At 48.6% G+C, this 19,967-nt stretch overlaps 1 protein-coding gene across 1 annotated transcript; it reads right to left on the reverse strand.

Moving 5' to 3' along the window:
* Positions 1-875: 875 nt before the first annotated feature.
* Positions 876-11,505, reverse strand: LOC137535525 (zinc finger protein 84-like). The gene is made up of 2 exons (XM_068257365.1): positions 11,184-11,505; positions 876-7,595 (listed from the first exon to the last, which is right to left on the reverse strand). The coding sequence occupies exons 1-2, from the start codon at positions 11,446-11,448 to the stop codon at positions 6,136-6,138; spliced, it is 1,725 nt and encodes a 574-aa protein (XP_068113466.1). The 5' UTR covers positions 11,449-11,505; the 3' UTR covers positions 876-6,135.
* Between the last annotated feature and the right edge of the window lie 8,462 nt (positions 11,506-19,967).

The raw sequence follows: 19,967 nt of genomic DNA on the forward strand, positions 1-19,967 counted from the left end.
TATATTATTTTCTGCATTGTTCCACTTTTTTTCCTGGAATATTAAATCGTTATTTAATAAGTTTGACTTCTGCTGTACTAAACTAACACTCATAGCCTAGAAGAGACTGAAGTGTAACTGTGTATAAGTCCATGCCTGATTGTATGACTGAGCAACACTACCGTATAAGATTGTAAGTGCATTGTGTGTATGGGGCACTTCTGCGCTCGACAGCAGAGTGGGAAGTCTCAGAGTGGCTAACAGTACCGTTCGTTTGCTTCACTACAGTGTAAGATTGCAACGGTGTGTGTGGCGTTCTCGTATTCGGCCTAAAACGCAAAGCTGACCCGAGTAAAAAACGTGGATTGTGTGCTGAGCACTCGACAGCAGAGTGGACATGTATAGCAACAGCTAGTGGTGGCAGTGAGAAGTGTTTGAGGGGTCCCAGCCTTGTTTTTAGCTTGAATAAGGCTGTTCCCCGCTTGATCTGGTCAAACCCGCAAAACCGTATACGCCGCGGGCCAGTTCCTGACATACATCATATGTGATATTATGCAGCTTGTGTTGGAACTGTTAATTATAATAGTTATAATTATAGAAATATTCAGTGAGGGGTGCCTCCATGGGGGCGGCGTGTGCTCCAGCTTATGCCTGTATATATCTTAGGAGACAGATAGGGATGGTAGAGGAAATTGCTGCAGGATTATGCAAATATAGACACTTTGAAAATTCCACCTCAGCTTTATTTGATTGGTCAACTTTCTGCATATATAAAAAAAGTTTCTGATTTCTGCATCCACTCAGAATTATTTGCATCTTATGGACCATCACCAGACTACAGACCTGCAATGTTACCGAGAGCTCTGGCTACAAACACTGAGCTTACAATGGCCTCATTAAGTATAACAATGCAATTTATTTATTACAGTAAATCTGATTGATGCAGGTAATAGTACATCTTACATTCCGTGCAGAGGAACAAAACACGTCACACTGTGGGAACAATATACAGCTGATATTCAGCACATTATCCAAAGGAATAACTTTATTAGCAGCTTTACTCACAGGAGAGATACTTGGAGATACATCAGATTTCCATTCTAATAGGATTTATTTTGTTACATAACACAGAATCGTTTCCAGCAACAGCTTATAAAGTCTTATATTCTGAAGATACGGTGCAGAGTGCGCAGGGAAGCAGTAACCAATCCTGCTGCTGCGCTCCTCTCCTCAGTCTCCGGTCATCTGTACACTATGATGCTCTGACCATCAGAGGGCGCCATCCTCCACGTTCCTCTTCCCCACAGTCTCCATCTGCAGCCGCCGCACATCCTGCCGCTTTTCACGCACCTCTGTCCTTCCTTGGCACTTCCTGGCTACTGTGTGACCTGACAGTGCCTGTGCCCCGGGGTAACGCATGACGTGTGGCACACGTTCGCTGTCAGGTCTCACAGTAATGGGAACAGCAACCAGGAAGTGCCGAGGAAGGACGCTGTAACTAGGAAAGATGGTGGAAGCGGAGGGATGTGCGCTGGCTGCAGACGGAGACTGTGGGGAAGAGGAGTGTGGTGACTGGGGTCCTGATGTGTGGAGGACAGTGGCCTCTGAGGACCGGAGTTTACAGCACAAGATGACTGGAGACAGAGGAGGAGAGGAGTGCGGCAGCAGGATTAGGTGAGATCTTCCACTGCAGATGTAGAGTAGTGTCAGAGTAGCTAGGGTTGCTGCGGTATACCGGTATGACGGTATACCGCGGTTTGGTTGGCATTATCATCATACCATGCACAATCTCGTTTTACCGGTTTTCGGGGGCAGGGCGATGTAGTGATGGGGATGCGATGCAGCGGCAGGCACACAAACAATGGCGGGAATAAATACTCACTTGCCGGCAGGTCCTGCACGCTGTACTGGCTTCATTCTACTTCCTGTTCTTGCGTCCTGTGCGCTGTTACAAGGAAATGGAACGCATGAACAGGAAGCAGAAAGCAGTCAGTACAGTGTGAAGGACCTGCCGGCAAGTATTTGTACACCCCACTGCTGCGTTCCCCCTGGCTGTCTATACTGCGGGCACCTACCACTGGCGCCACCTATCCCTGCTACCTATGCTGCGGCCACCTACTACAGGCTACACCTATCCCTGGCTACCTATGCTGTGGCCACCTACCACTGGCTATAACTATCCCTTGCTACCTATGCTGCGGCCACCTACCACTGGCTACACCTATCCCTGGCTACCTATGCTGCGGCCACCTACTAAAGGCTACACCTATCCCTGGCTACCTATGCTGTGGCCACCTACTACTGGCTACACCTATCCCTGGCTACCTATGCTGCAGCCACCTACTACTGGCTACACCTATCCCTGGCTACCTATGCTGTGGCCACCTACTACTGGCGCCACCTATCCCTGCTACCTATGGTGCGGCCACCTACTACTGGCTACCTATGCTGTGGCCACCTACTACTGGCTACACCTATCCCTGGCTACCTATGCTGTGGCCACCTACCACTGGCTATAACTATCCCTTGCTACCTATGCTGCGGCCACCTACCACTGGCTACACCTATCCCTGGCTACCTATGTTACGGCCACCTATTACTGGCTACACCTATCCCTGGCTACCTATGCTGCGGCCACCTACTACTGGCTACACCTATCCCTGGCTACCTATGCTGCGGCCACCTACTACTGGCTACACCTATCCCTGGCTACCTATGCTGCGGCCACCTATTATTGGCTACACCTATCCCTGGCTACCTATGCTGTGGCCACCTACCACTGGCTATACCTATCCCTGGCTACCTATGCTGCGGCCACCTACCACTGGCTAACCTATCCCTGGCTACCTGTGCTGTGGCCACACCTATCCCTGGCTACCTATGCTGCGGCCACCTACCACTGGCTACACGTATCCCTGGATACCTATGCTTCGGCCACCTATTACTGGTTACACCTATCTCTAACGCCACCAGGACTTTTGCAGAAGCAGGGTGAGCCTTTTTACAGTTTTACCCGGCCTTTCCATATCTCTCGGCAATGTGGGGGGAGGGTCCAAATAATTGTATAATGCCGTATACTGTAATACCGTCTTACCGTGTTTTTTTTTTTTTTTTTTTTTTTATGGCTATACTGTGGAATTTCATACCGTTGAAATAACAAAATGTAGCTAGTGGGGGTAGAAGGGGTTAATGTAATGTAGCTGGTGGAGGCAGCAGAGGTTAGTTTAGGTTAGCTGGTGGGGAGGCAGAGGTTAGTGTAGTGTAGTTGGTTGAGGCAGCACGGGTTAGTGTAGGGTAGTTGGTGGGGGTCAGCAGGCGTTAGTGTAGTGTAGTTGGTGGAGGCAGCACGGGTTAGTGTAGCGTAGTTGGTGGGGGTCAGCAGGCGTTAGTGTAGTGTAGTTGGTGGAGGCAGCATGGGTTGATGTAGTGTAGTTGGTGGGGAAAGCAGTGGTTAGTGTAGTGTAGTTGGTGGGGGTAGCAGGGGTTAGTGTAGTGTAGTTGGTGGGGGCAGCATGGGTTAGTGTAGTGTAGTTGGTGGGGGCAGCAGGGGTTAGTGTAGGGTAGTTGGTGGGGGCAGCAGAGGTTAGTGTAGTGTAGTTGGTGGATGCAGCAGGGGTTAGTGTAATGTAGTTGGTTGAGGCAGCAGGGGTTAGTGTAGAGTAGTGGGTGGAGGCAGCAGGGGTTAGTGTAATGTAGTTGGTGGAGGCAGCATCGGTTAGTGTAGTGTAGTTGGTGGAGGCAGCATCGGTTAGTGTAGTGTAGTTGGTGGAGGCAGCAGGGGTTAGTGTAGTGTAGTTGGTGGGGGCAGCAGAGGTTAGTGTAGTGTAGTTGGTGGGGGCAGCAGAGGTTAGTGTAGTGTAGTTGGTGGGGGCAGCAGAGGTTAGTGTAGTGTAGTTGGTGGGGAAAGCAAAGGTTAGTATAGTGTAGTTGGTGAGGGCAGCAGGGGTTAGTGTAGTGTAGTTGGTGGGGGCAGCAGGGGTTAGTGTAGTGTAGTTGGTGGGGGCAGCAGGGGTTAGTGTAGTGTAGTTGGTGGATTCAGCAGGGGTTAGTGTAATGTAGTTGGTTGAGGCAGCAGGGGTTAGTGTAGAGTAGTGGGTGGAGGCAGCAGGGGTTAGTGTAATGTAGTTGGTGGAGGCAGCATCGGTTAGTGTAGTGTAGTTGGTGGAGGCAGCATCGGTTAGTGTAGTGTAGTTGGTGGGGGCAGCAGAGGTTAGTGTAGTGTAGTTGGTGGGGAAAGCAGAGGTTAGTGTAGTGTAGTTGGTGAGGGCAGCCGGGGTTAGTGTAGTGTAGTTGGTGAGGGCAGCAGGGGTTAGTGTAGTGTAGTTGGTGGGGGCAGCAGGGGCTAGTGTAGAGTAGTTGGTGGGGGCAGCAGGGGCTAGTGTAGAGTAGTTGGTGGGGGCAGCAGGGGTTAGTGTATTGTAGTGGGTGGGGGCAGCAGAGGTTAGTGTAGTGTAGTTGGTGGGGCAGCAGGGGTTAGTGTAGTGTAGTTGGTGGGGGCAGCAGGGGTTAGTGTAGTGTAGTTGGTGGGGCAGCAGGGGTTAGTGTAGTGTAGTTGGTGGGGGCAGCAGAGGTTAGTGTAGTTGGTGAGGGCAGCAGGGGTTAGTGTAGTGTAGTTGGTGGGGGCAGCAGGGGTTAGTGTAGTGTAGTTGGTGGGGGCAGCAGGGGTTAGTGTAGTGTAGTGTAGTTGGTGGGGGCAGCAGAGGTTAGAGTAGTGTAGTGTAGTGTAGTGTAGTGTAGTTGGTGGGGGCAGCAGGGGTTAGTGTAGTGTAGTTGGTGGGAGCAGCAGAGGTTAGAGTAGTGTAGTTGGTGGGGGCAGCAGGGGTTAGTGTAGTGTAGTTGGTGGGGGCAGCAGAGGTTAATGTAGTGTAGTTGGTGGGGGCAGCAGAGGTTAGTATAGTGTAGTTGGTGGGGGCAGCAGAGGTTAGTGTAGTGTAGTTGGTGGGGGCAGAAGAGGTTAGTGTAGTGTAGTTGGTGGAGGCAGCAGGGGTTAGTGTAGTTTGTGGGGGCAGCAGGGGTTAGTGTAGTGTAGCTGGTGGGGGCAGCAGGTGTTAGTGTAGTGTAGTTGGTGGGGACAGCAGGGGTTAGTGTAGTGTAGTTGGTGGGGGCAGCAGGGGTTAGTGTATTGTAGTTGGTGGGGGTAGCAGAGGTTAGTGTAGTGTAGTTGGTGGGGGCAGCAGGGGTTAGTGTAGTGTAGTTGGTGTGGGCAGCAGGGGTTAGTGTAGTGTAGTTGGTGGGGGCAGCAGAGGTTAGTGTAGTGTAGTTGGTGGGGGCAGCAGAGGTTAGTGTAGTGTAGTTGGTGGGGGCAGCAGAGATTAGTGTATTGTAGTTGGTGTCGGTAGCAGAGGTTAGTGCAGTGTAGTTGGTGGGGGCAGCAGGGGTTAGTGTAGTGTAGTTGGTGGGGGCAGCAGGGGTTAGTGTAGTGTAGTTGGTTGAGGCAGCAGGGGTTAGTGTAATGTAGTTGGTGGGGGCAGCAGGGGTTAGTGTAGCGTAGTTGGTGGGGGCAGCAGACGTTAGTGTAGTTGGTGGGGGCAGCAGGGGTTAGTGTAGTGTACTTGGTTGAGGCAGCAGGGGTTAGTGTAGTGTAGTTGGTAGGGTCAGCAGGGGTTAGTGTAGTGTAGTTGGTGGGGGCAGCAGGGGTTAGTGTAGTGTAGTTGGTGGGGGCAGCAGGGGTTAGTGTAGTTGGTGGGGAAAGCAGGGGCTAGTCAGTTGTAAGGATTAGTGGTTTCACCATTGTATGTGTCTACATTTATCTTTATGATACTTATAACTATGAACTAGCCAAGGCTGTAATAAATTCTTTCTCATACACAAGATCACTGCCAGAAGCTTTGTGTGAACATCACTTGGCGAGACAGCTAATTTAAGCTCAGCACAGAACCAATGATTTGGGGCACTGCCATAGGCCGTAATGCAAATTACTGCAAAAGTACTGAATTGCTATTTGAGCTGGCGGCAACAGCCGGAGTTCAAATTAGCAAAAAGATGAGGTAATTCCCCTGCTGGCAACAGCCGGTTACCAAACTACATATCTCCGCGAGTTGCTGCAACAATTTGGTCAGAGCCGGCTGAGCTATGTTGTGGCTGCATCCTCCTTTGTTATCTTGTGTTTGAAATACTTAATTTCCAAGCAAAACATTTCCAACACTCAGCACATGCTTAGGAATTCTCACCAGTGTGAGATCTCTCATGTGTGACAAGAAGAGATTTCCGTGAAAAACATTTCCCACACTCAGCACATGAATAGGGCTTCTCACCAGTGTGAGATCTCTCATGTATGACAAGATATGATTTCTGTGAAAAACATTTCCCACACTCACCACATGAATAGGGCTTTTCACCAGTGTGAGATCTCTCATGTGTGACAAGATGAGATTTTTGTGAAAAACATTTCCCACACTCACCACACGAGTAGGGCTTCTCACCAGTGTGAGATCTCACATGTATGACAAGATCTGTTTTATGCCCATAACATTTCCCACACTCAGTACATGAATAGGGCTTCTCCCCAGTGTGAGATCTCTCATGTCTGACAAGCTCAGATTTCTTAACAAAACATTTCCCACACTCAGCACATAGATACGGCTTCTCACCAGTGTGAGATCTCACATGCATGTAAAGCTCTGCTTTACATACAAAACGTTTCCCACACTCAGTACATGGATAGGGCTTCTCCCCAGTGTGAGATCTCTCATGTCTGACAAGACATGCTTTCTTAAGAAAACATTTATCGCACTCAGAACATGAGTAGGGCTTCCCACCAGTGTGACATCTTTTATGACTAGCAAGGTTTCCTTTACGTCCAAAACATCTCCCACACTCAGCACATGAATAGGGCTTCTCACCAGTGTGAGATCTCTCATGTGTGACAAGATGAGATTTCTGTGAAAAACATTTCCCACACTCACCACATGAGTAGGGCTTCTCACCAGTGTGAGATCTCACATGTATGACAAGATCTGTTTTATGCCCATAACATTTCCCACACTCAGTACATGAATAGGGCTTCTCCCCAGTGTGAGATCTCACATGACTGACAAGCTCTGATTTATATCCAAAACATTTCCCACACTCAGTACATGGATAGGGCTTCTCTCCTGTGTGGGATCTCTTATGTATGACAAGGTGTGCTTTAGTTCCAAAATATTTCCCACACTCAGCACATGAATAGGGCTTCTCTCCTGTGTGGGATCTCTGATGTGTGTCAAGATGTGGTTTCCGAACAAAACATTTCCCACACTCAGAACATGAATAGGGCTTCTCTCCTGTGTGGGATCTCTCATGTCTGGCAAGATGTGCTTTATGTACAAAACGTTTCCCACATTCAGCACATGAATAAGGCCTCTCCCCAGTGTGAGATCTCTCATGTCTGATAAGCTTTGATTTATGTACAAAATATTTCCCACACTCAGAACAGGAATAAGACCCTCCAGCAGGGGGAGAGCTGTGCTGGGTATGAGGCCCCTCGGGGTTAGAGAGGTGAAGGGAGTCTGGGGGAATATTTGGGGTCACCAGGATATTTGCAGGAGACTCTTGTCTAGTAACATCATCATCCGTTGTACAGTCTGTGGATACAGAGAGACGAGTTTCCGAGAGGTTCCTGATGCCGGGACTCCGCGCTGCAAATAGAGAAACACCATCACTTCCTGTTAGAGAGTTCTGAGGGGAGGAGCACTTATCATTAGAGATGGTCAGTGAGCTGCTGATAACTCCAAGTTGGTGCAAAGTTTATGCAGATTGGAAATGGATTAAATGCAGCAGCTGCATACCTTTGCATATAATGAGCATACAAATTGCCCCATCTCAGAGTTAAGGTGCATACACACATCAGACTATAGTCTTTGGAAAATGAAAGATCACAGACCAATTTTACCCCCTTCCATGTAGTATGAGAGCCATACCTACACAGTCTATTCTATGGAGCAGAACTCATCATCAGATAGAAATCTTTGCAAGATGCTGCACACAGTCAACAGATCAGTTCCTGCAAATTGCATTCATAGTCTATAATATCTGCAGATCCTCCTACACACCTTGTTTAACAGACATTCATCTGCAGATTTGAAGATCCATCCTGGAGGATCTGATCTGCAGATGATTGCCAGATATGCAGATGAATGTCTGTTAAACAAGGTGTGTATGAGGATCTGCAGATATCATAGACTATGAATGCATTTTGCAGGAACTGATCTTTTGCAGATACTGATCATTTAAATGTGTACAGCATCTTTGTGTGCAGCATCTTACAAAGATTTCTATCTGATGAGGAGTTCAGCTCCATAGAATAGACTGTGTAGGCGTGGCTCTCATACTACATGGAAGGGGGGGAAATTGGTCTGTGATCTTTCATTTTCCAAAGACTATGGTCTGATGTGTGTATGCACCTTTATTGGCACATGACTAACAGTCAGAAGTTTGCACTTATTCCAGGCGGCCAATCACATGACAATAACTTTGCCTTGCATAAATATTTCATGCAGCTTGGAATTCAGCCAATCAAATGCATTTCCTGACAAATCTGGTTATCTGCATACAATTTGCATTATATTTGCATACAAAGCCAGAGTTATTTGCATATCACTGACCCTCCCTACAGCTAAAGCATTAGCCATACATGGAAAGCAGTAAGTTGTAGAGCTTGATGAGACAATGGAAGCAATGTGCTGCGGAAGCCATACACCTAGCAATGATGGACAGACTCCACCGAGAGACAAACCTCTCTCTAATCATATCTGATTGGGGGGAGATCTGTCAGCTGCCCATACACTGCAGGCCAATTCCTGATCAATTTCATGCTGAAATCTCTCGGGAATCGTCTGGGCCCACTGCAGTCACTGCTGTTCCCCATGTATACATGTATGTATATGTACACATGTGCAATTATACATTACCAGTCCTGAGTACGTCTTCGGTGCCCGCCTGCCTTCAAACTAGCCGCTCTTCCCTATACACGCCGGCTGGTGTGGCGCATGTGTGATGTCCCATGTGCCAGTAGCGTTCATGGGAAGTGTAGCGGTGGATTCAGAAGAGGACGGGCACCACAACACAGGACAGGTAATGTATAAATGCACATACATATACACACATTTATACACACATATAAACACATTTATAAATACATATACACACAAATGTATACATACATATACACACATTTCTACATACACACATTTCTACATACATATACACACACATTTCTACATACATATACAGACATTTATACATACATATACACAAATTTATACATACATATACACACATTTATAAACACATATGCACACACATTTATACATACATATACATTTATACATACATATACACACATTTATAAACACATATGCACACACATTTATACATACATATACACACACATTTATACATACATATACACACACAATTATACATACATATACAGACATTTATACATACGTATACAGACATTTATACATACATATACACACATTTATACATACATATACACACATTTATAAACACATATGCACACACATTTACACATATACACACACATATAAACACATTTATAAATACATATACACACAAATGTATACATACATATACACACATTTATACATACACACACATTTCTACATACATATACACACACATTTATACATATATACACCAGTGTTCTCCCCAGGGCTAATTAGGTGGGCGGGCCACCTGGCTGATTTGAAACCCCGCCCGCCTGTTCTCATGTGCTTGCCTAGCTTCTAGAATCCAGTGCTGTAATCCTATTAATACTGCACATAGGAGCGCTCCATTGCCTGCTTTCAATCAGCGCCAGCTCCTGCATGCACAATAGCGGAAGCTGAGGCTGTACCCTGCAGGAGCGTTCCTCTGCCTGTCACCTCAGGCTTTCTGGTGAGGCAGGGATTGGCTGGGCGTGTTGTAAAGGGCGGGACTCCTGCTCCGATTCTCTCTCCCGCCCTCCATGAGAAGTAGGATGTATGCTATGGCCGGGCCTCTCTCTTGTCAATGAAAATAGAGAGGCAGCCAGGCAATCACGGACACATCTCTGGGCAATAACAGCAGCCTGCAGGAGTGAGATGAGAGCCACGTGGGTCCAGCAGTTACAGACAGCCACGGAGCTGCTAATTAATTCTCCACTTCCTCCCCCAGACTGCAGGTAACCACCATGCCACAGTATGTGAAAACAGCAGCTGCTGGTCTAGTCCAGCTGGGGGGAGGCACGGAGAGCAGCAGAAGTGATGCCCCTTCAGAGCTTTGCATGTTTATTCTGTTTACTTTCAGTTTGGGGGCAGAGGAGACACAGCCATGCACAGCATGTTCAGTGACAGGATGTCTGTAAGACAGCATCCTGTGCACTCATCTCCTGCTATGTCTGCCCCCACCCCACCCCCCCCCCCCCCCAGCTTGTATCTGTCTATAGTGCTCCCCCTCCCCCTTCACAAACACGCTGCGGGAACTTAGTGGAGCTGAACTTTTGCACAGGACTGAAAAAAAGCAGATAAATGCACCCTGTGTGTGTTTAGAGAGAAAAGCCTGTGTAATCTGATCTCTTCCTGTGTCACATGACTGCCATTTCAGAAAGGGCAGATAAGCTCATGTGAAAGCACTGGATGTTAACCCTATGTCTGCTTCCAAGAAAGCAGGAAGTAGAAACTGCAGATTTATTTTAGGATTTGTATCAGCTGTGACAAAGAAATGCTTTTATTTAAAGGTTGCTTGCTAAATTATGCTGTTGTGTATCTTTTAGAGCATAGAGGAAGTTCTGAGTTCAGGTCCACTTAAAAAAGGGACCTGGGCACCTTAATCTGAAACAATCTCTCCCTGATGCTCAGTACACACAATGCAATTTCCTGACAGATTTACTGTCAGATCGATTATTCCCAACATGTCCGATCTGATTTCTGCACGATTTCCTATAGAAGGGAACAGGAAATCGGAAATCAGACATGTTGGAAATTGTCGATCTGACGGTAAATCTGTCAGAAAATTGCATTGTGTGTACTTAGCAGGTACATCGGCTTGCCTCCTCATCCTCCTTTTATTCTGTAAGCAGAGTTGCACTGGCCCCGCACTACCCCCTCGCATGCCACCCGGCTACTTTTTCTTGCCACCTGGCTGGAAACATTTTTTTGGGTGAGAACAGTGTAGGATCATCTATCACCTAATATGGCCGGTCTAACTACAAAGACATTCAGTATTTAATTTTGATTACTCACCTGTTTTACCCTCTGTAAGAGCCTCTTCCTCTTTACTTGTCCTCATCATGTCCTCCATAGACTGCTGATCATTCCTCACATACGTCTCTTCTTCCTCTTTACTTGCCCTCATCATGTCCCCCTCCTCCATAGACTGCTGATCACTCCTCACATACGTCTCTTCTTCTTCCTCTTTACTTGTCCTCATCATGTCACCCTCCTCCATAGACTGCTGATCACTCCTCACATACTTCTCTTCTTCTTCCTCTTTACTTGTCCTCATCATGTCACCCCCCCTCCATAGACTGCTGATCACTCCTCACACATGTCTCCTCTTCTTCCTCTTTACTTGTCCCCATCATGTCACCCTCCTCCATAGACTGCTGATCACTCCTCACATATGTCTCTTCTTCCTCTTTACTTGTCCCCATCATGTCACCCTCCTCCATAGACTGCTGATCACTCCTCACATATGTCTCTTCTTCCCCTTTACTTGTCCTCATCATGTCCTCCATAGACTGCTGATCATTCCTCACATACGTCTCCTCTTCTTCCTCTTTACTTGTCCCCATCATGTCACCCTCCTCCATAGACTGCTGATCACTCCTCACATACGTCTTTTCCTCCTCTTTACTTGTCCCCATCATGTCACTCTCCTCCATATACTGCTGATCACTCCTCACATACGTCTCTTCTTCTTCCTCTTTACTTGTCCTCATCATGTCACCCTCCTCCATAGACTGCTGATCACTCCTCACATATGTCTCCTCTTCTTCCTCTTTACTTGTCCCCATCATGTCACCCTCCTCCATAGACTGCTGATCACTCCTCACATACGTCTCTTCTTCTTCCTCTTTACTTGTCCTCATCATGTCACCCTCCTCCACAGAATGCTGATCACTCCTCACATATGTCTCCTCCTCTTCCTTTTTTATTGTCCTCATCATGTCACCCTCCTCCATAGACAGCTGATCACTCCTCACATACGTCTCTTCTTCCTCTTTAACTGTCCTCATCATGTCACCTTCCTCCATAGACTGCTGATCACTCCTCTCTTGTTCTTTGAGCTCAGATCTCAGTTCTGAAAAGGATAACAGATTATAGCTGTAAGATATCAGCAGTAATAAACAGAGCACAGAAAAGAACATACTTTGCTAGGGGTTATGATAATATCTCCAGCACAGTCCCCTCTTCCATGGTCAAGTAAAAAACCACACATATCCCGGCACATCACCTCAAGTTAGGACCAGGGATGAGCTTTGAATGAAATCCAAATGAGTTTCATTCTTCTAATTACTGCAGTTGATGGGGGGGGGGGGGGTGTGAGGGGGGTTAACATACCTGGCCTCCAAGACGGCTGCTGGGTAAGTTTAGCCACCTCCCCACCCCCCTCACCCTGCCCATCACCTGCACTAATTTGGAGGATGAAATAAGAATGAAACTCATTTGGATTTCATTCAAAGCTCATCCCTGGCTAGGACATTTAAATAAGTTATTAAGGAAAGGAAGGTGGCTAAAGGGGGTGTGGCCAGAAAAATAGCAAAAAAGCAATAAAAGGGGCACTATGGCGAAAAATTGTAAAATGTAAAACATGTGCAAACATAAACAAGTAAGAAGTATGTATTTTCTAGTAACAAATGGACAAGCACCATATATAGTCATAAATATTTTTGCTAAACAGCCTCAATTGAGGAAATATTTAGACAAGCAACAGGATGTGCTGTGGGGTATAAACAGCCTAAAAAACAACAAAGGAACTGTAACGATCGGTGAAGCACAGAGAGGATCTGATTACCGGTGATCTGCAGTATCACTGGGAATACAGATGTATACCAGATTATAAGTGAACTGCAGTATCACCGATAATCCAATATACCAGCTAACCTCTGTTCACCTGAGTAGAGTGTAGTGTTGGTGTAACAGTAACACTTAGAGGACTAGGCCTCAGTGTAGTAAGGAGTACTACACAGATTCCTTCCGAAGACCTGAGCTCTCCAAGGTGGGAGGAGTCAGGCTGCAAGAGTAGGAAGGTTTGTCTGAAAGTGACACTCAGGAGGTAGTGTCACTAACAGGATGGGGAACCGCCTCTAACAATAAGGTCGGTTCTCGAGGTCGGACAAGCTAGGTCATACACACACGGACAGATAAAGTACAGGATCAGGAGGCAAAGGCGGAGTCTAAGTACAGGCAGGGTTCGGCAACGAGGTATCAGATATATCGAGGCACAAAATCAGGAGGCAGAAGCAGAGTCGAGGAACGAGCCGGGGTTCGGCAACAGAGTATCAGAAATATCGAGGTACAAGGTCAGAGTTCAGGAGGATAGTCAGGCAGGCAAAGGGTCATAACAGATAATCACAATCAAACTAGTACTTTAGCTATCAACAGAATCTAGCTAAGTGTAGGATTACAGCTCCAGCTGGTCCCGGGACACACTTGCGGATCTGACTATGGATCTGGGTGCTCCCACATATGTGATCGCAACGCCAGACACCAGCGGAATGACCAGGTAGCAGTATATATACACAGGTATCCCCCCAGCACCTCCCTAAGTGCTGGACCAATGACGAGTGAAGCCTGGTCAGCTGACTCCTTTCTGGCTGCCATAAATTCCCTGCCTGAGTGCGCGCGCGTCACTCTGAAACTAGAGGGACTACGAGTCCCAGCCACAGCAGCCCCGCTCTGCGGTGTCTCCGCTGCGGGGGTATGCGCGCTAACCGCCGCGTCCAACGCGGCGGTTTCTCCGCGCTCCACCGAGCCCTGCACGGAGACAGCCGCCTCATACCGAGAGGAGGCGGCTGCCTCTCCGTGTGCAGGCTCACTATGCGCGGAAGGAGCCGCCTGCCGCTGGCTCATGGCGGCGGCTCCTCCACGCTTTCTCACAGTACCCCCCCCCCGAGGAGTGGACTCCGGACAGCTCCCTCCAGGTTTCCCTGGGTGCAAAGTGTGAAACTCCCCCTTCAATTCATCGGCATGCATGCGATTCCCTGGTACCCATTGTCTCTCCTCAATGCCATACCCTTTCCAATGTACGAGATATTGTACCGAGTTTTGCACAATGCGTGAATCTAAAATCTTTTCCACCTCGTATTCAGGTTGGTCATCTACCAACACAGGAGGAGGAGGAGTGGGACCCACATGGACTGCTGGCTTAAGCAGGGACACGTGGAACGACCTTACGCCCCGCATGCTGGCAGGAAGATCAATGGCGTAAGTGACGTTATTAATTCTTTTGGTCACAGAAAATGGACCCACAAACCTGGGACCCAGTTTGGCAGATGGCTGCTTCAGGGTCAAGTGACGTGTGGACACCCAGACTAAATCCCCTGGCTGAAACTTCCATTCCACGGACCGTGTCTTGTCTGCTTGACCCTTCTGACTCTGGAAAGCCTTCTGCAAATTCCCCTTAACAATTCCCCAATTGTCCCTGAGTGACCTCTGCCAATCCTCCAGTGCTGGAAATGGAGACGAGACAACTGGAAAAGGGGAGAATTTGGGTGACCTCCCTGTCACAATCTGGAATGGAGAAAACCCAGACGAGGAATTCTTCAAATTCTTTTGTGCGAATTCCGCGAAGGGCAAAAATTTCACCCAGTCACTCTGCGCCTCAGCAACGTAACATCTCAGGAATTGCTCCAAAGACTGGTTAATACGTTCTGTCTGCCCATTAGTCTGTGGGTGGTAGCCTGACGAGAAAGACAATTTCATGCCCATTTGGTGGCAAAATGCCCTCCAGAATCCAGACACAAATTGGACTCCCCTATCAGACACAATGTCTTCCGGAATGCCATGCAGCCGGAAGATGTGAATGATAAACAATTCGGCCAGTTCCTGAGCCGAGGGGAGTCCTTTCAGGGGCACAAAATGGGCCATTTTGCTAAACCGGTCGACTACCACCCAAATAACCGACATGCCTTCAGACCTGGGCAATTCCCCCACAAAATCCATGGACAAGTGGGTCCATGGCTCACTCGGGGTGGGCAAAGGATGCAACCTTCCTACAGATGCCAGCCGGGAGGGTTTACTCTTGGCACATACCGCACACTCCCTAACATACTCCTTGCAATCTGTTGCCAAGGAAGGCCACCAAGCACACCTGGCAATCAGATCCTGCGTTCTGGCAGCTCCAGGATGACCAGAATTCTTATGGGTGTGAAAGAGTTGCAGGACTTGTAACCGGAATGGCAGTGGGATAAACATGACCCCTTCGGGTTTCCCCTCAGGAACATCCTGCTGAAAGGGACCCAAAATCTCTGTCCAATCCTCCCAAGTCTCCGTGGCGGCTAACACTAGTTTCTGCCGGATGATGGACTCAGGAGCGGGGGGGGCTGTGCTGTCTCTGGTTCAAAACACCTGGAGAGGGCATCTGCCTTGACGTTTTTGCTGCCTGGAGTGTACGTGATTATAAACCTGAACCTCGTAAAAAATAAGGACCACCTGGCCTGACGGGGACTTAGCCTCTTAACCCCCTCGATGTATTCCAAGTTCTTGTGGTCGGTGTAAACTGTGATCGTGTGCTCTGCCCCCTCTAACCAGTGGCGCCACTCCTCAAATGCCAACTTAATGGCCAGAAGTTCCCGGTTGCCTATATCGTAATTTTTTTCTGCAGGTGAAAACCTACGGGAAAAGTAAGCACACGGGTGTAATCTGCCCTGCAACCCTGACCGTTGAGACAGCACCGCCCCCACCCCAACCTCCGAGGCATCAACCTCCACAATAAAGGGAAAGGACGTGTCCACATGCCTCAAAATTGGTGCTGAGCAAAATAATGTCTTCAAATGAGAAAATGCCGCCACGGCTTCATGAGACCAGTGGTTGGTATCTGCCCCTTTTTTCGTGAGACTGGTAAGGGGGGCAACTAACGTGGAGTACCCCTTAATGAACCTCCTGTAATAGTTCGCGAAACCTAAAAATCTCTGTAGGGCCTTCAACCCAACTGGCTGTGGCCACTCCAACACGGCTGTGACCTTGGCAGGATCCATTGAGAGGCCCGAGGTGGAAATTACGTACCCTAGGAACGTGACCGTGGTCACCTCAAAAATACACTTTTCCACCTTAGCGTAGAGCATATTTTGTCTTAATTTGTTCAGGACAAATTTCACGTGGACCCTGTGCTCGGAGAGGTTATTGGAATAGATTAGTATATCATCGAGGTATACCAGTACGAATCCACCCAATACCTCCCGGAATACCTCATTGATTAGTTCCTGGAAGACGGCTGGGGCATTGCACAACCCGAAGGGCAGCACTAAGTACTCGTAATGCCCGTCGGGTGTGTTGAAGGCCGTCTTCCATTCATCGCCCCTTCTAATGCGGATTAGGTTGTATGCCCCCCTCAGATCCAACTTAGAGAAGATCTTTGCAGTTGTGACCTGCGTGAATAAATCGTCTATCAATGGTAACGGATAGCGATTTTTCACCGTGATTTTATTGAGACCCCGGTAATCGATACAAGGTCGAAGACCCCCGTCTTTCTTCTTAACGAAAAAGAAACCGGCCCCAGCAGGTGACCGGGAGGGCCGGATGAACCCCTTGGCCAAGTTGTCACTAATGTATTCCTGCATAGCCATCTTCTCGGGACCGGATAAGTTATACAGGTGACCCCTAGGGGGCATACAACCAGCACGGAGATCAATGGGGCAATCGAACGGGCGATGAGGAGGTAATTGATCAGCAGCCTTGGGACAAAATACATCAGAAAACTCGGAATATACCTCGGGAACACCCTCCACGTAAATCTTGGTCTGACCCAATGTCACCTTCCCTAAACACTGTTGGTGACAATGATCGGACCATCTGGTTACCTGACCCGTAGCCCAGTCTATTTGTGGAGAATGGACTTGTAACCATGGCATGCCTAGGATGATAGTGGAGGTTGACATATGCAACACGAAAAAACTGTAGTTGTTCCCCATGCAGTACCCCTATCGTGACCTTCACCTGCGGGGTCTGTGACAGGGGACGATCCCGTTGCAGAGGGGAATCGTCTACTGCCGTGACCTGAATGGGGGGACTTACTGGAGTGAGAGGAAAACCCAACTCCTGAGCAAATTCAACGTTCATAAAATTAGCCGCTGAGCCCGAATCAATAAAAGCCTCAGTGGCTACAGACTTATTATCCCATGTAATAGTACAGGGGAGAAGTAACTTCTTCTCTTTTTGGGGTGAGAATGGTGTGCCTAGGGTGTCACCCCCCACTACTCCTAGGCAGACCCGTTTCCCGGCTTGTTAGGGCAGTTTCGCACTCTATGCCCCGCTTCTGCACAATACAGGCACAGTTGTTCTGTTATTCTCCGCCTTCGTTCCACCTGGGTCAGTTTTGATCGACCAATCTGCATTGGCTCGGGTGGAGGCAGGGCCGGAGAGGATGAGACAGACGGAGATGGTGTTGCTAAGGGTGCAGCGGAAGGTGACGCATAAGATGTCACCCTGACCCGGTGACTGCCCCTAGTCTGCTTCTGATGGCGTAGCCTACGGTCGACTCGAATGGCCGATGAAATGGCCTCATCGACTGTCTTGGGCTCGGGTAAAGTTAACATTAAGTCGGAGACCTCCTCTGACAACCCAGACAGGAAATAATCCATCAGGGCATAGGTGTCAAATCTGGCGATAACTGACCACCTACGAAATTCGTCCGCATACTCTTCGACTGGACCCATGCCTTGCCGTAGGAGCTTGAGTTTCCGCTCCGAGGTCGCAGCAAGGTCTGGGTCGTCGTATATTACGGCCATAGCCTTAAAAAATTTCTCTACTGAGGTCAGAGCTGTATCTGTAGGAGGCAGGTTGTATGCCCAGGACTGGGAGTCACCAGTTAACAAGGTTTTAATAAAAATGACCCGTTGGGTCTCAGTCCCCGAGGATCGGGGTCTCAACTCGAAATATGATAACACTCTACTCTTAAAATTCCGGAAGTCAGACTTGTGGCCGGAAAATTTATCAGGTACAGGCATACGTATGTCATCACTAGGAGGGGATCGCGCTGAATCAACTGATGTCTGGAGGGTTCGCACGGAGCTTGAAAGGGCGTCAATCAAGGCTTTGTGCTGGCCCAATGCTTGATGGATGCTATCCACCGAAGTGGCAAGCACAGTCAGAGGGTCAGCGCGGTTTTCCATCTGTTTTTTGGTCTGGCGTTCTGTAACGATCGGTGAAGCACAGAGAGGATCTGATTACCGGTGATCTGCAGTATCACTGGGAATACAGATGTATACCTGATTATAAGTGATCTGCAGTATCACCGATAATCCGATATACTAGCTAACCTCTGTTCACCTGAGTAGAGTGTAGTGTTTGGTGTAACAGTAACACTAAGAGGACTAGGCCTTAGTGCAGCAAGGAGTACTGCACAGATTCCTTCCGCAGACCTGAGCTCTCCAAGGCGGGAGGAGTCAGGCTGCAAGAGTAGGAAGGTTTGTCTGAAAGTGACACTCTGTAGGAAGTGTCACTAACAGGACGGGGAACCGCCTCTAACAATAAGGTCGGTTCTCGAGGTCGGACAAGCTAGGTCATACACACACGGACAGAAAAAGTACAGGATCAGGAGGCAAAGGCGGAGTCTAAGTACAGGCAGGGTTCGGCAACGGGGTATCAGATATATCGAGGTACAAAATCAGGAGGCAGAAGCAGAGTCGAGGAACGAGCCGGGGTTCGGCAACAGAGTATCAGAAATATCGAGGTACAAGGTCAGAGTTCAGGAGGATAGTCAGGCAGGCAAAGGGTCATAACAGATAATCACAATCAAACTAGTACTTTAGCTATCAACAGAATCTAGCTAAGTGTAGTATTACAGCTCCAGCTGGTCCCGGCACACTTGCGGAAATGACTACGGATCTGGGTGCTCCCACATATGTGATCGCAACGCCAGACACCAGCGGAATGACCAGGTAGCAGTTTATATACACAGGTATCCCCCCAGCACCTCCCTAAGTGCTGGACCAATGACGAGTGAAGCCTGGTCAGCTGACTCCTTTCTGGCTGCCATAAATTCCCTGCCTGAGTGCGCGCGCGTCACTCTGAAACTAGAGGGACTACGAGTCCCAGCCACAGCAGCCCCGCTCTGCGGTGTCTCCGCAGCGGGGGTATGCACGCTAACCGCCACGTCCAACGCGGCGGTTTCTCCGCGCTCCACTGAGCCCTGCACGGAGACAGCCGCCTCATACCGAGAGGAGGCGGCTGCCTCTCCGTGTGCAGGCTCACTATGCGCGGAAGGAGCCGCCTGCCGCTGGCTCGTGGCGGCGGCTCCTCCACGCTTTCTCACAGGAACCCACTTACAGCACCAAAGCCTGGCAATACTTAGGGTAATTGTAGAAATAATACTTTATTGAGAAAACCATTCCAATAAAAGCATATAAAATCACCACAAGGATGATGCCGGCGGGTGAGAATACAATAATATAGTATGGCACAATAATAAATAAATAATTACATCCACCACTCTCATCCACTAATCTCCCCACTGCGCCCCCATACCCATGTCTGTACTAATCCCCCATACCCATGTCTGTACTGATCTCCCCACTGCTCCCCCATACCCATGTCTGTACTAATCCCCCACTGCTTCCCCATTCCCATGTCTGTACTAATCCCCCCACTGCTCCCCCATACCCATGTCTGTACTAATCCCCCCACTGCTCCCCCATACCCATGTCTGTACTAATCCCCCCACTGCTCCCCCATACCCATGTCTGTACTAATCTCCCCACTGCGCCCCCATACCCATGTCTGTACTAATCCCCCCACTGCTCCCCCATACCCATGTCTGTACTAATCCCCCCACTGCTCCCCCATACCCATGTCTGTACTAATCTC

This window comes from Hyperolius riggenbachi, chromosome 10 (assembly GCF_040937935.1).
Source record: "Hyperolius riggenbachi isolate aHypRig1 chromosome 10, aHypRig1.pri, whole genome shotgun sequence".
NCBI classification, from domain to species: domain Eukaryota; kingdom Metazoa; phylum Chordata; class Amphibia; order Anura; family Hyperoliidae; genus Hyperolius; species Hyperolius riggenbachi.

What these genes read in the sequence shown, in the direction of transcription:
- LOC137535525 (XM_068257365.1), bottom strand. Translation starts at nt 11,448, where the DNA reads ATGATGAGGACAAGTAAAGAGGAAGAAGAAGAGAAGTATGTGAGGAGT. An exon ending in TCTTACAGAGGGTAAAACAG is followed by an intron (nt 7,596 to 11,183) that starts GTGAGTAATCAA and finishes CTCTATTTGCAG; the next exon opens with CGCGGAGTCCCGGCATCAGG.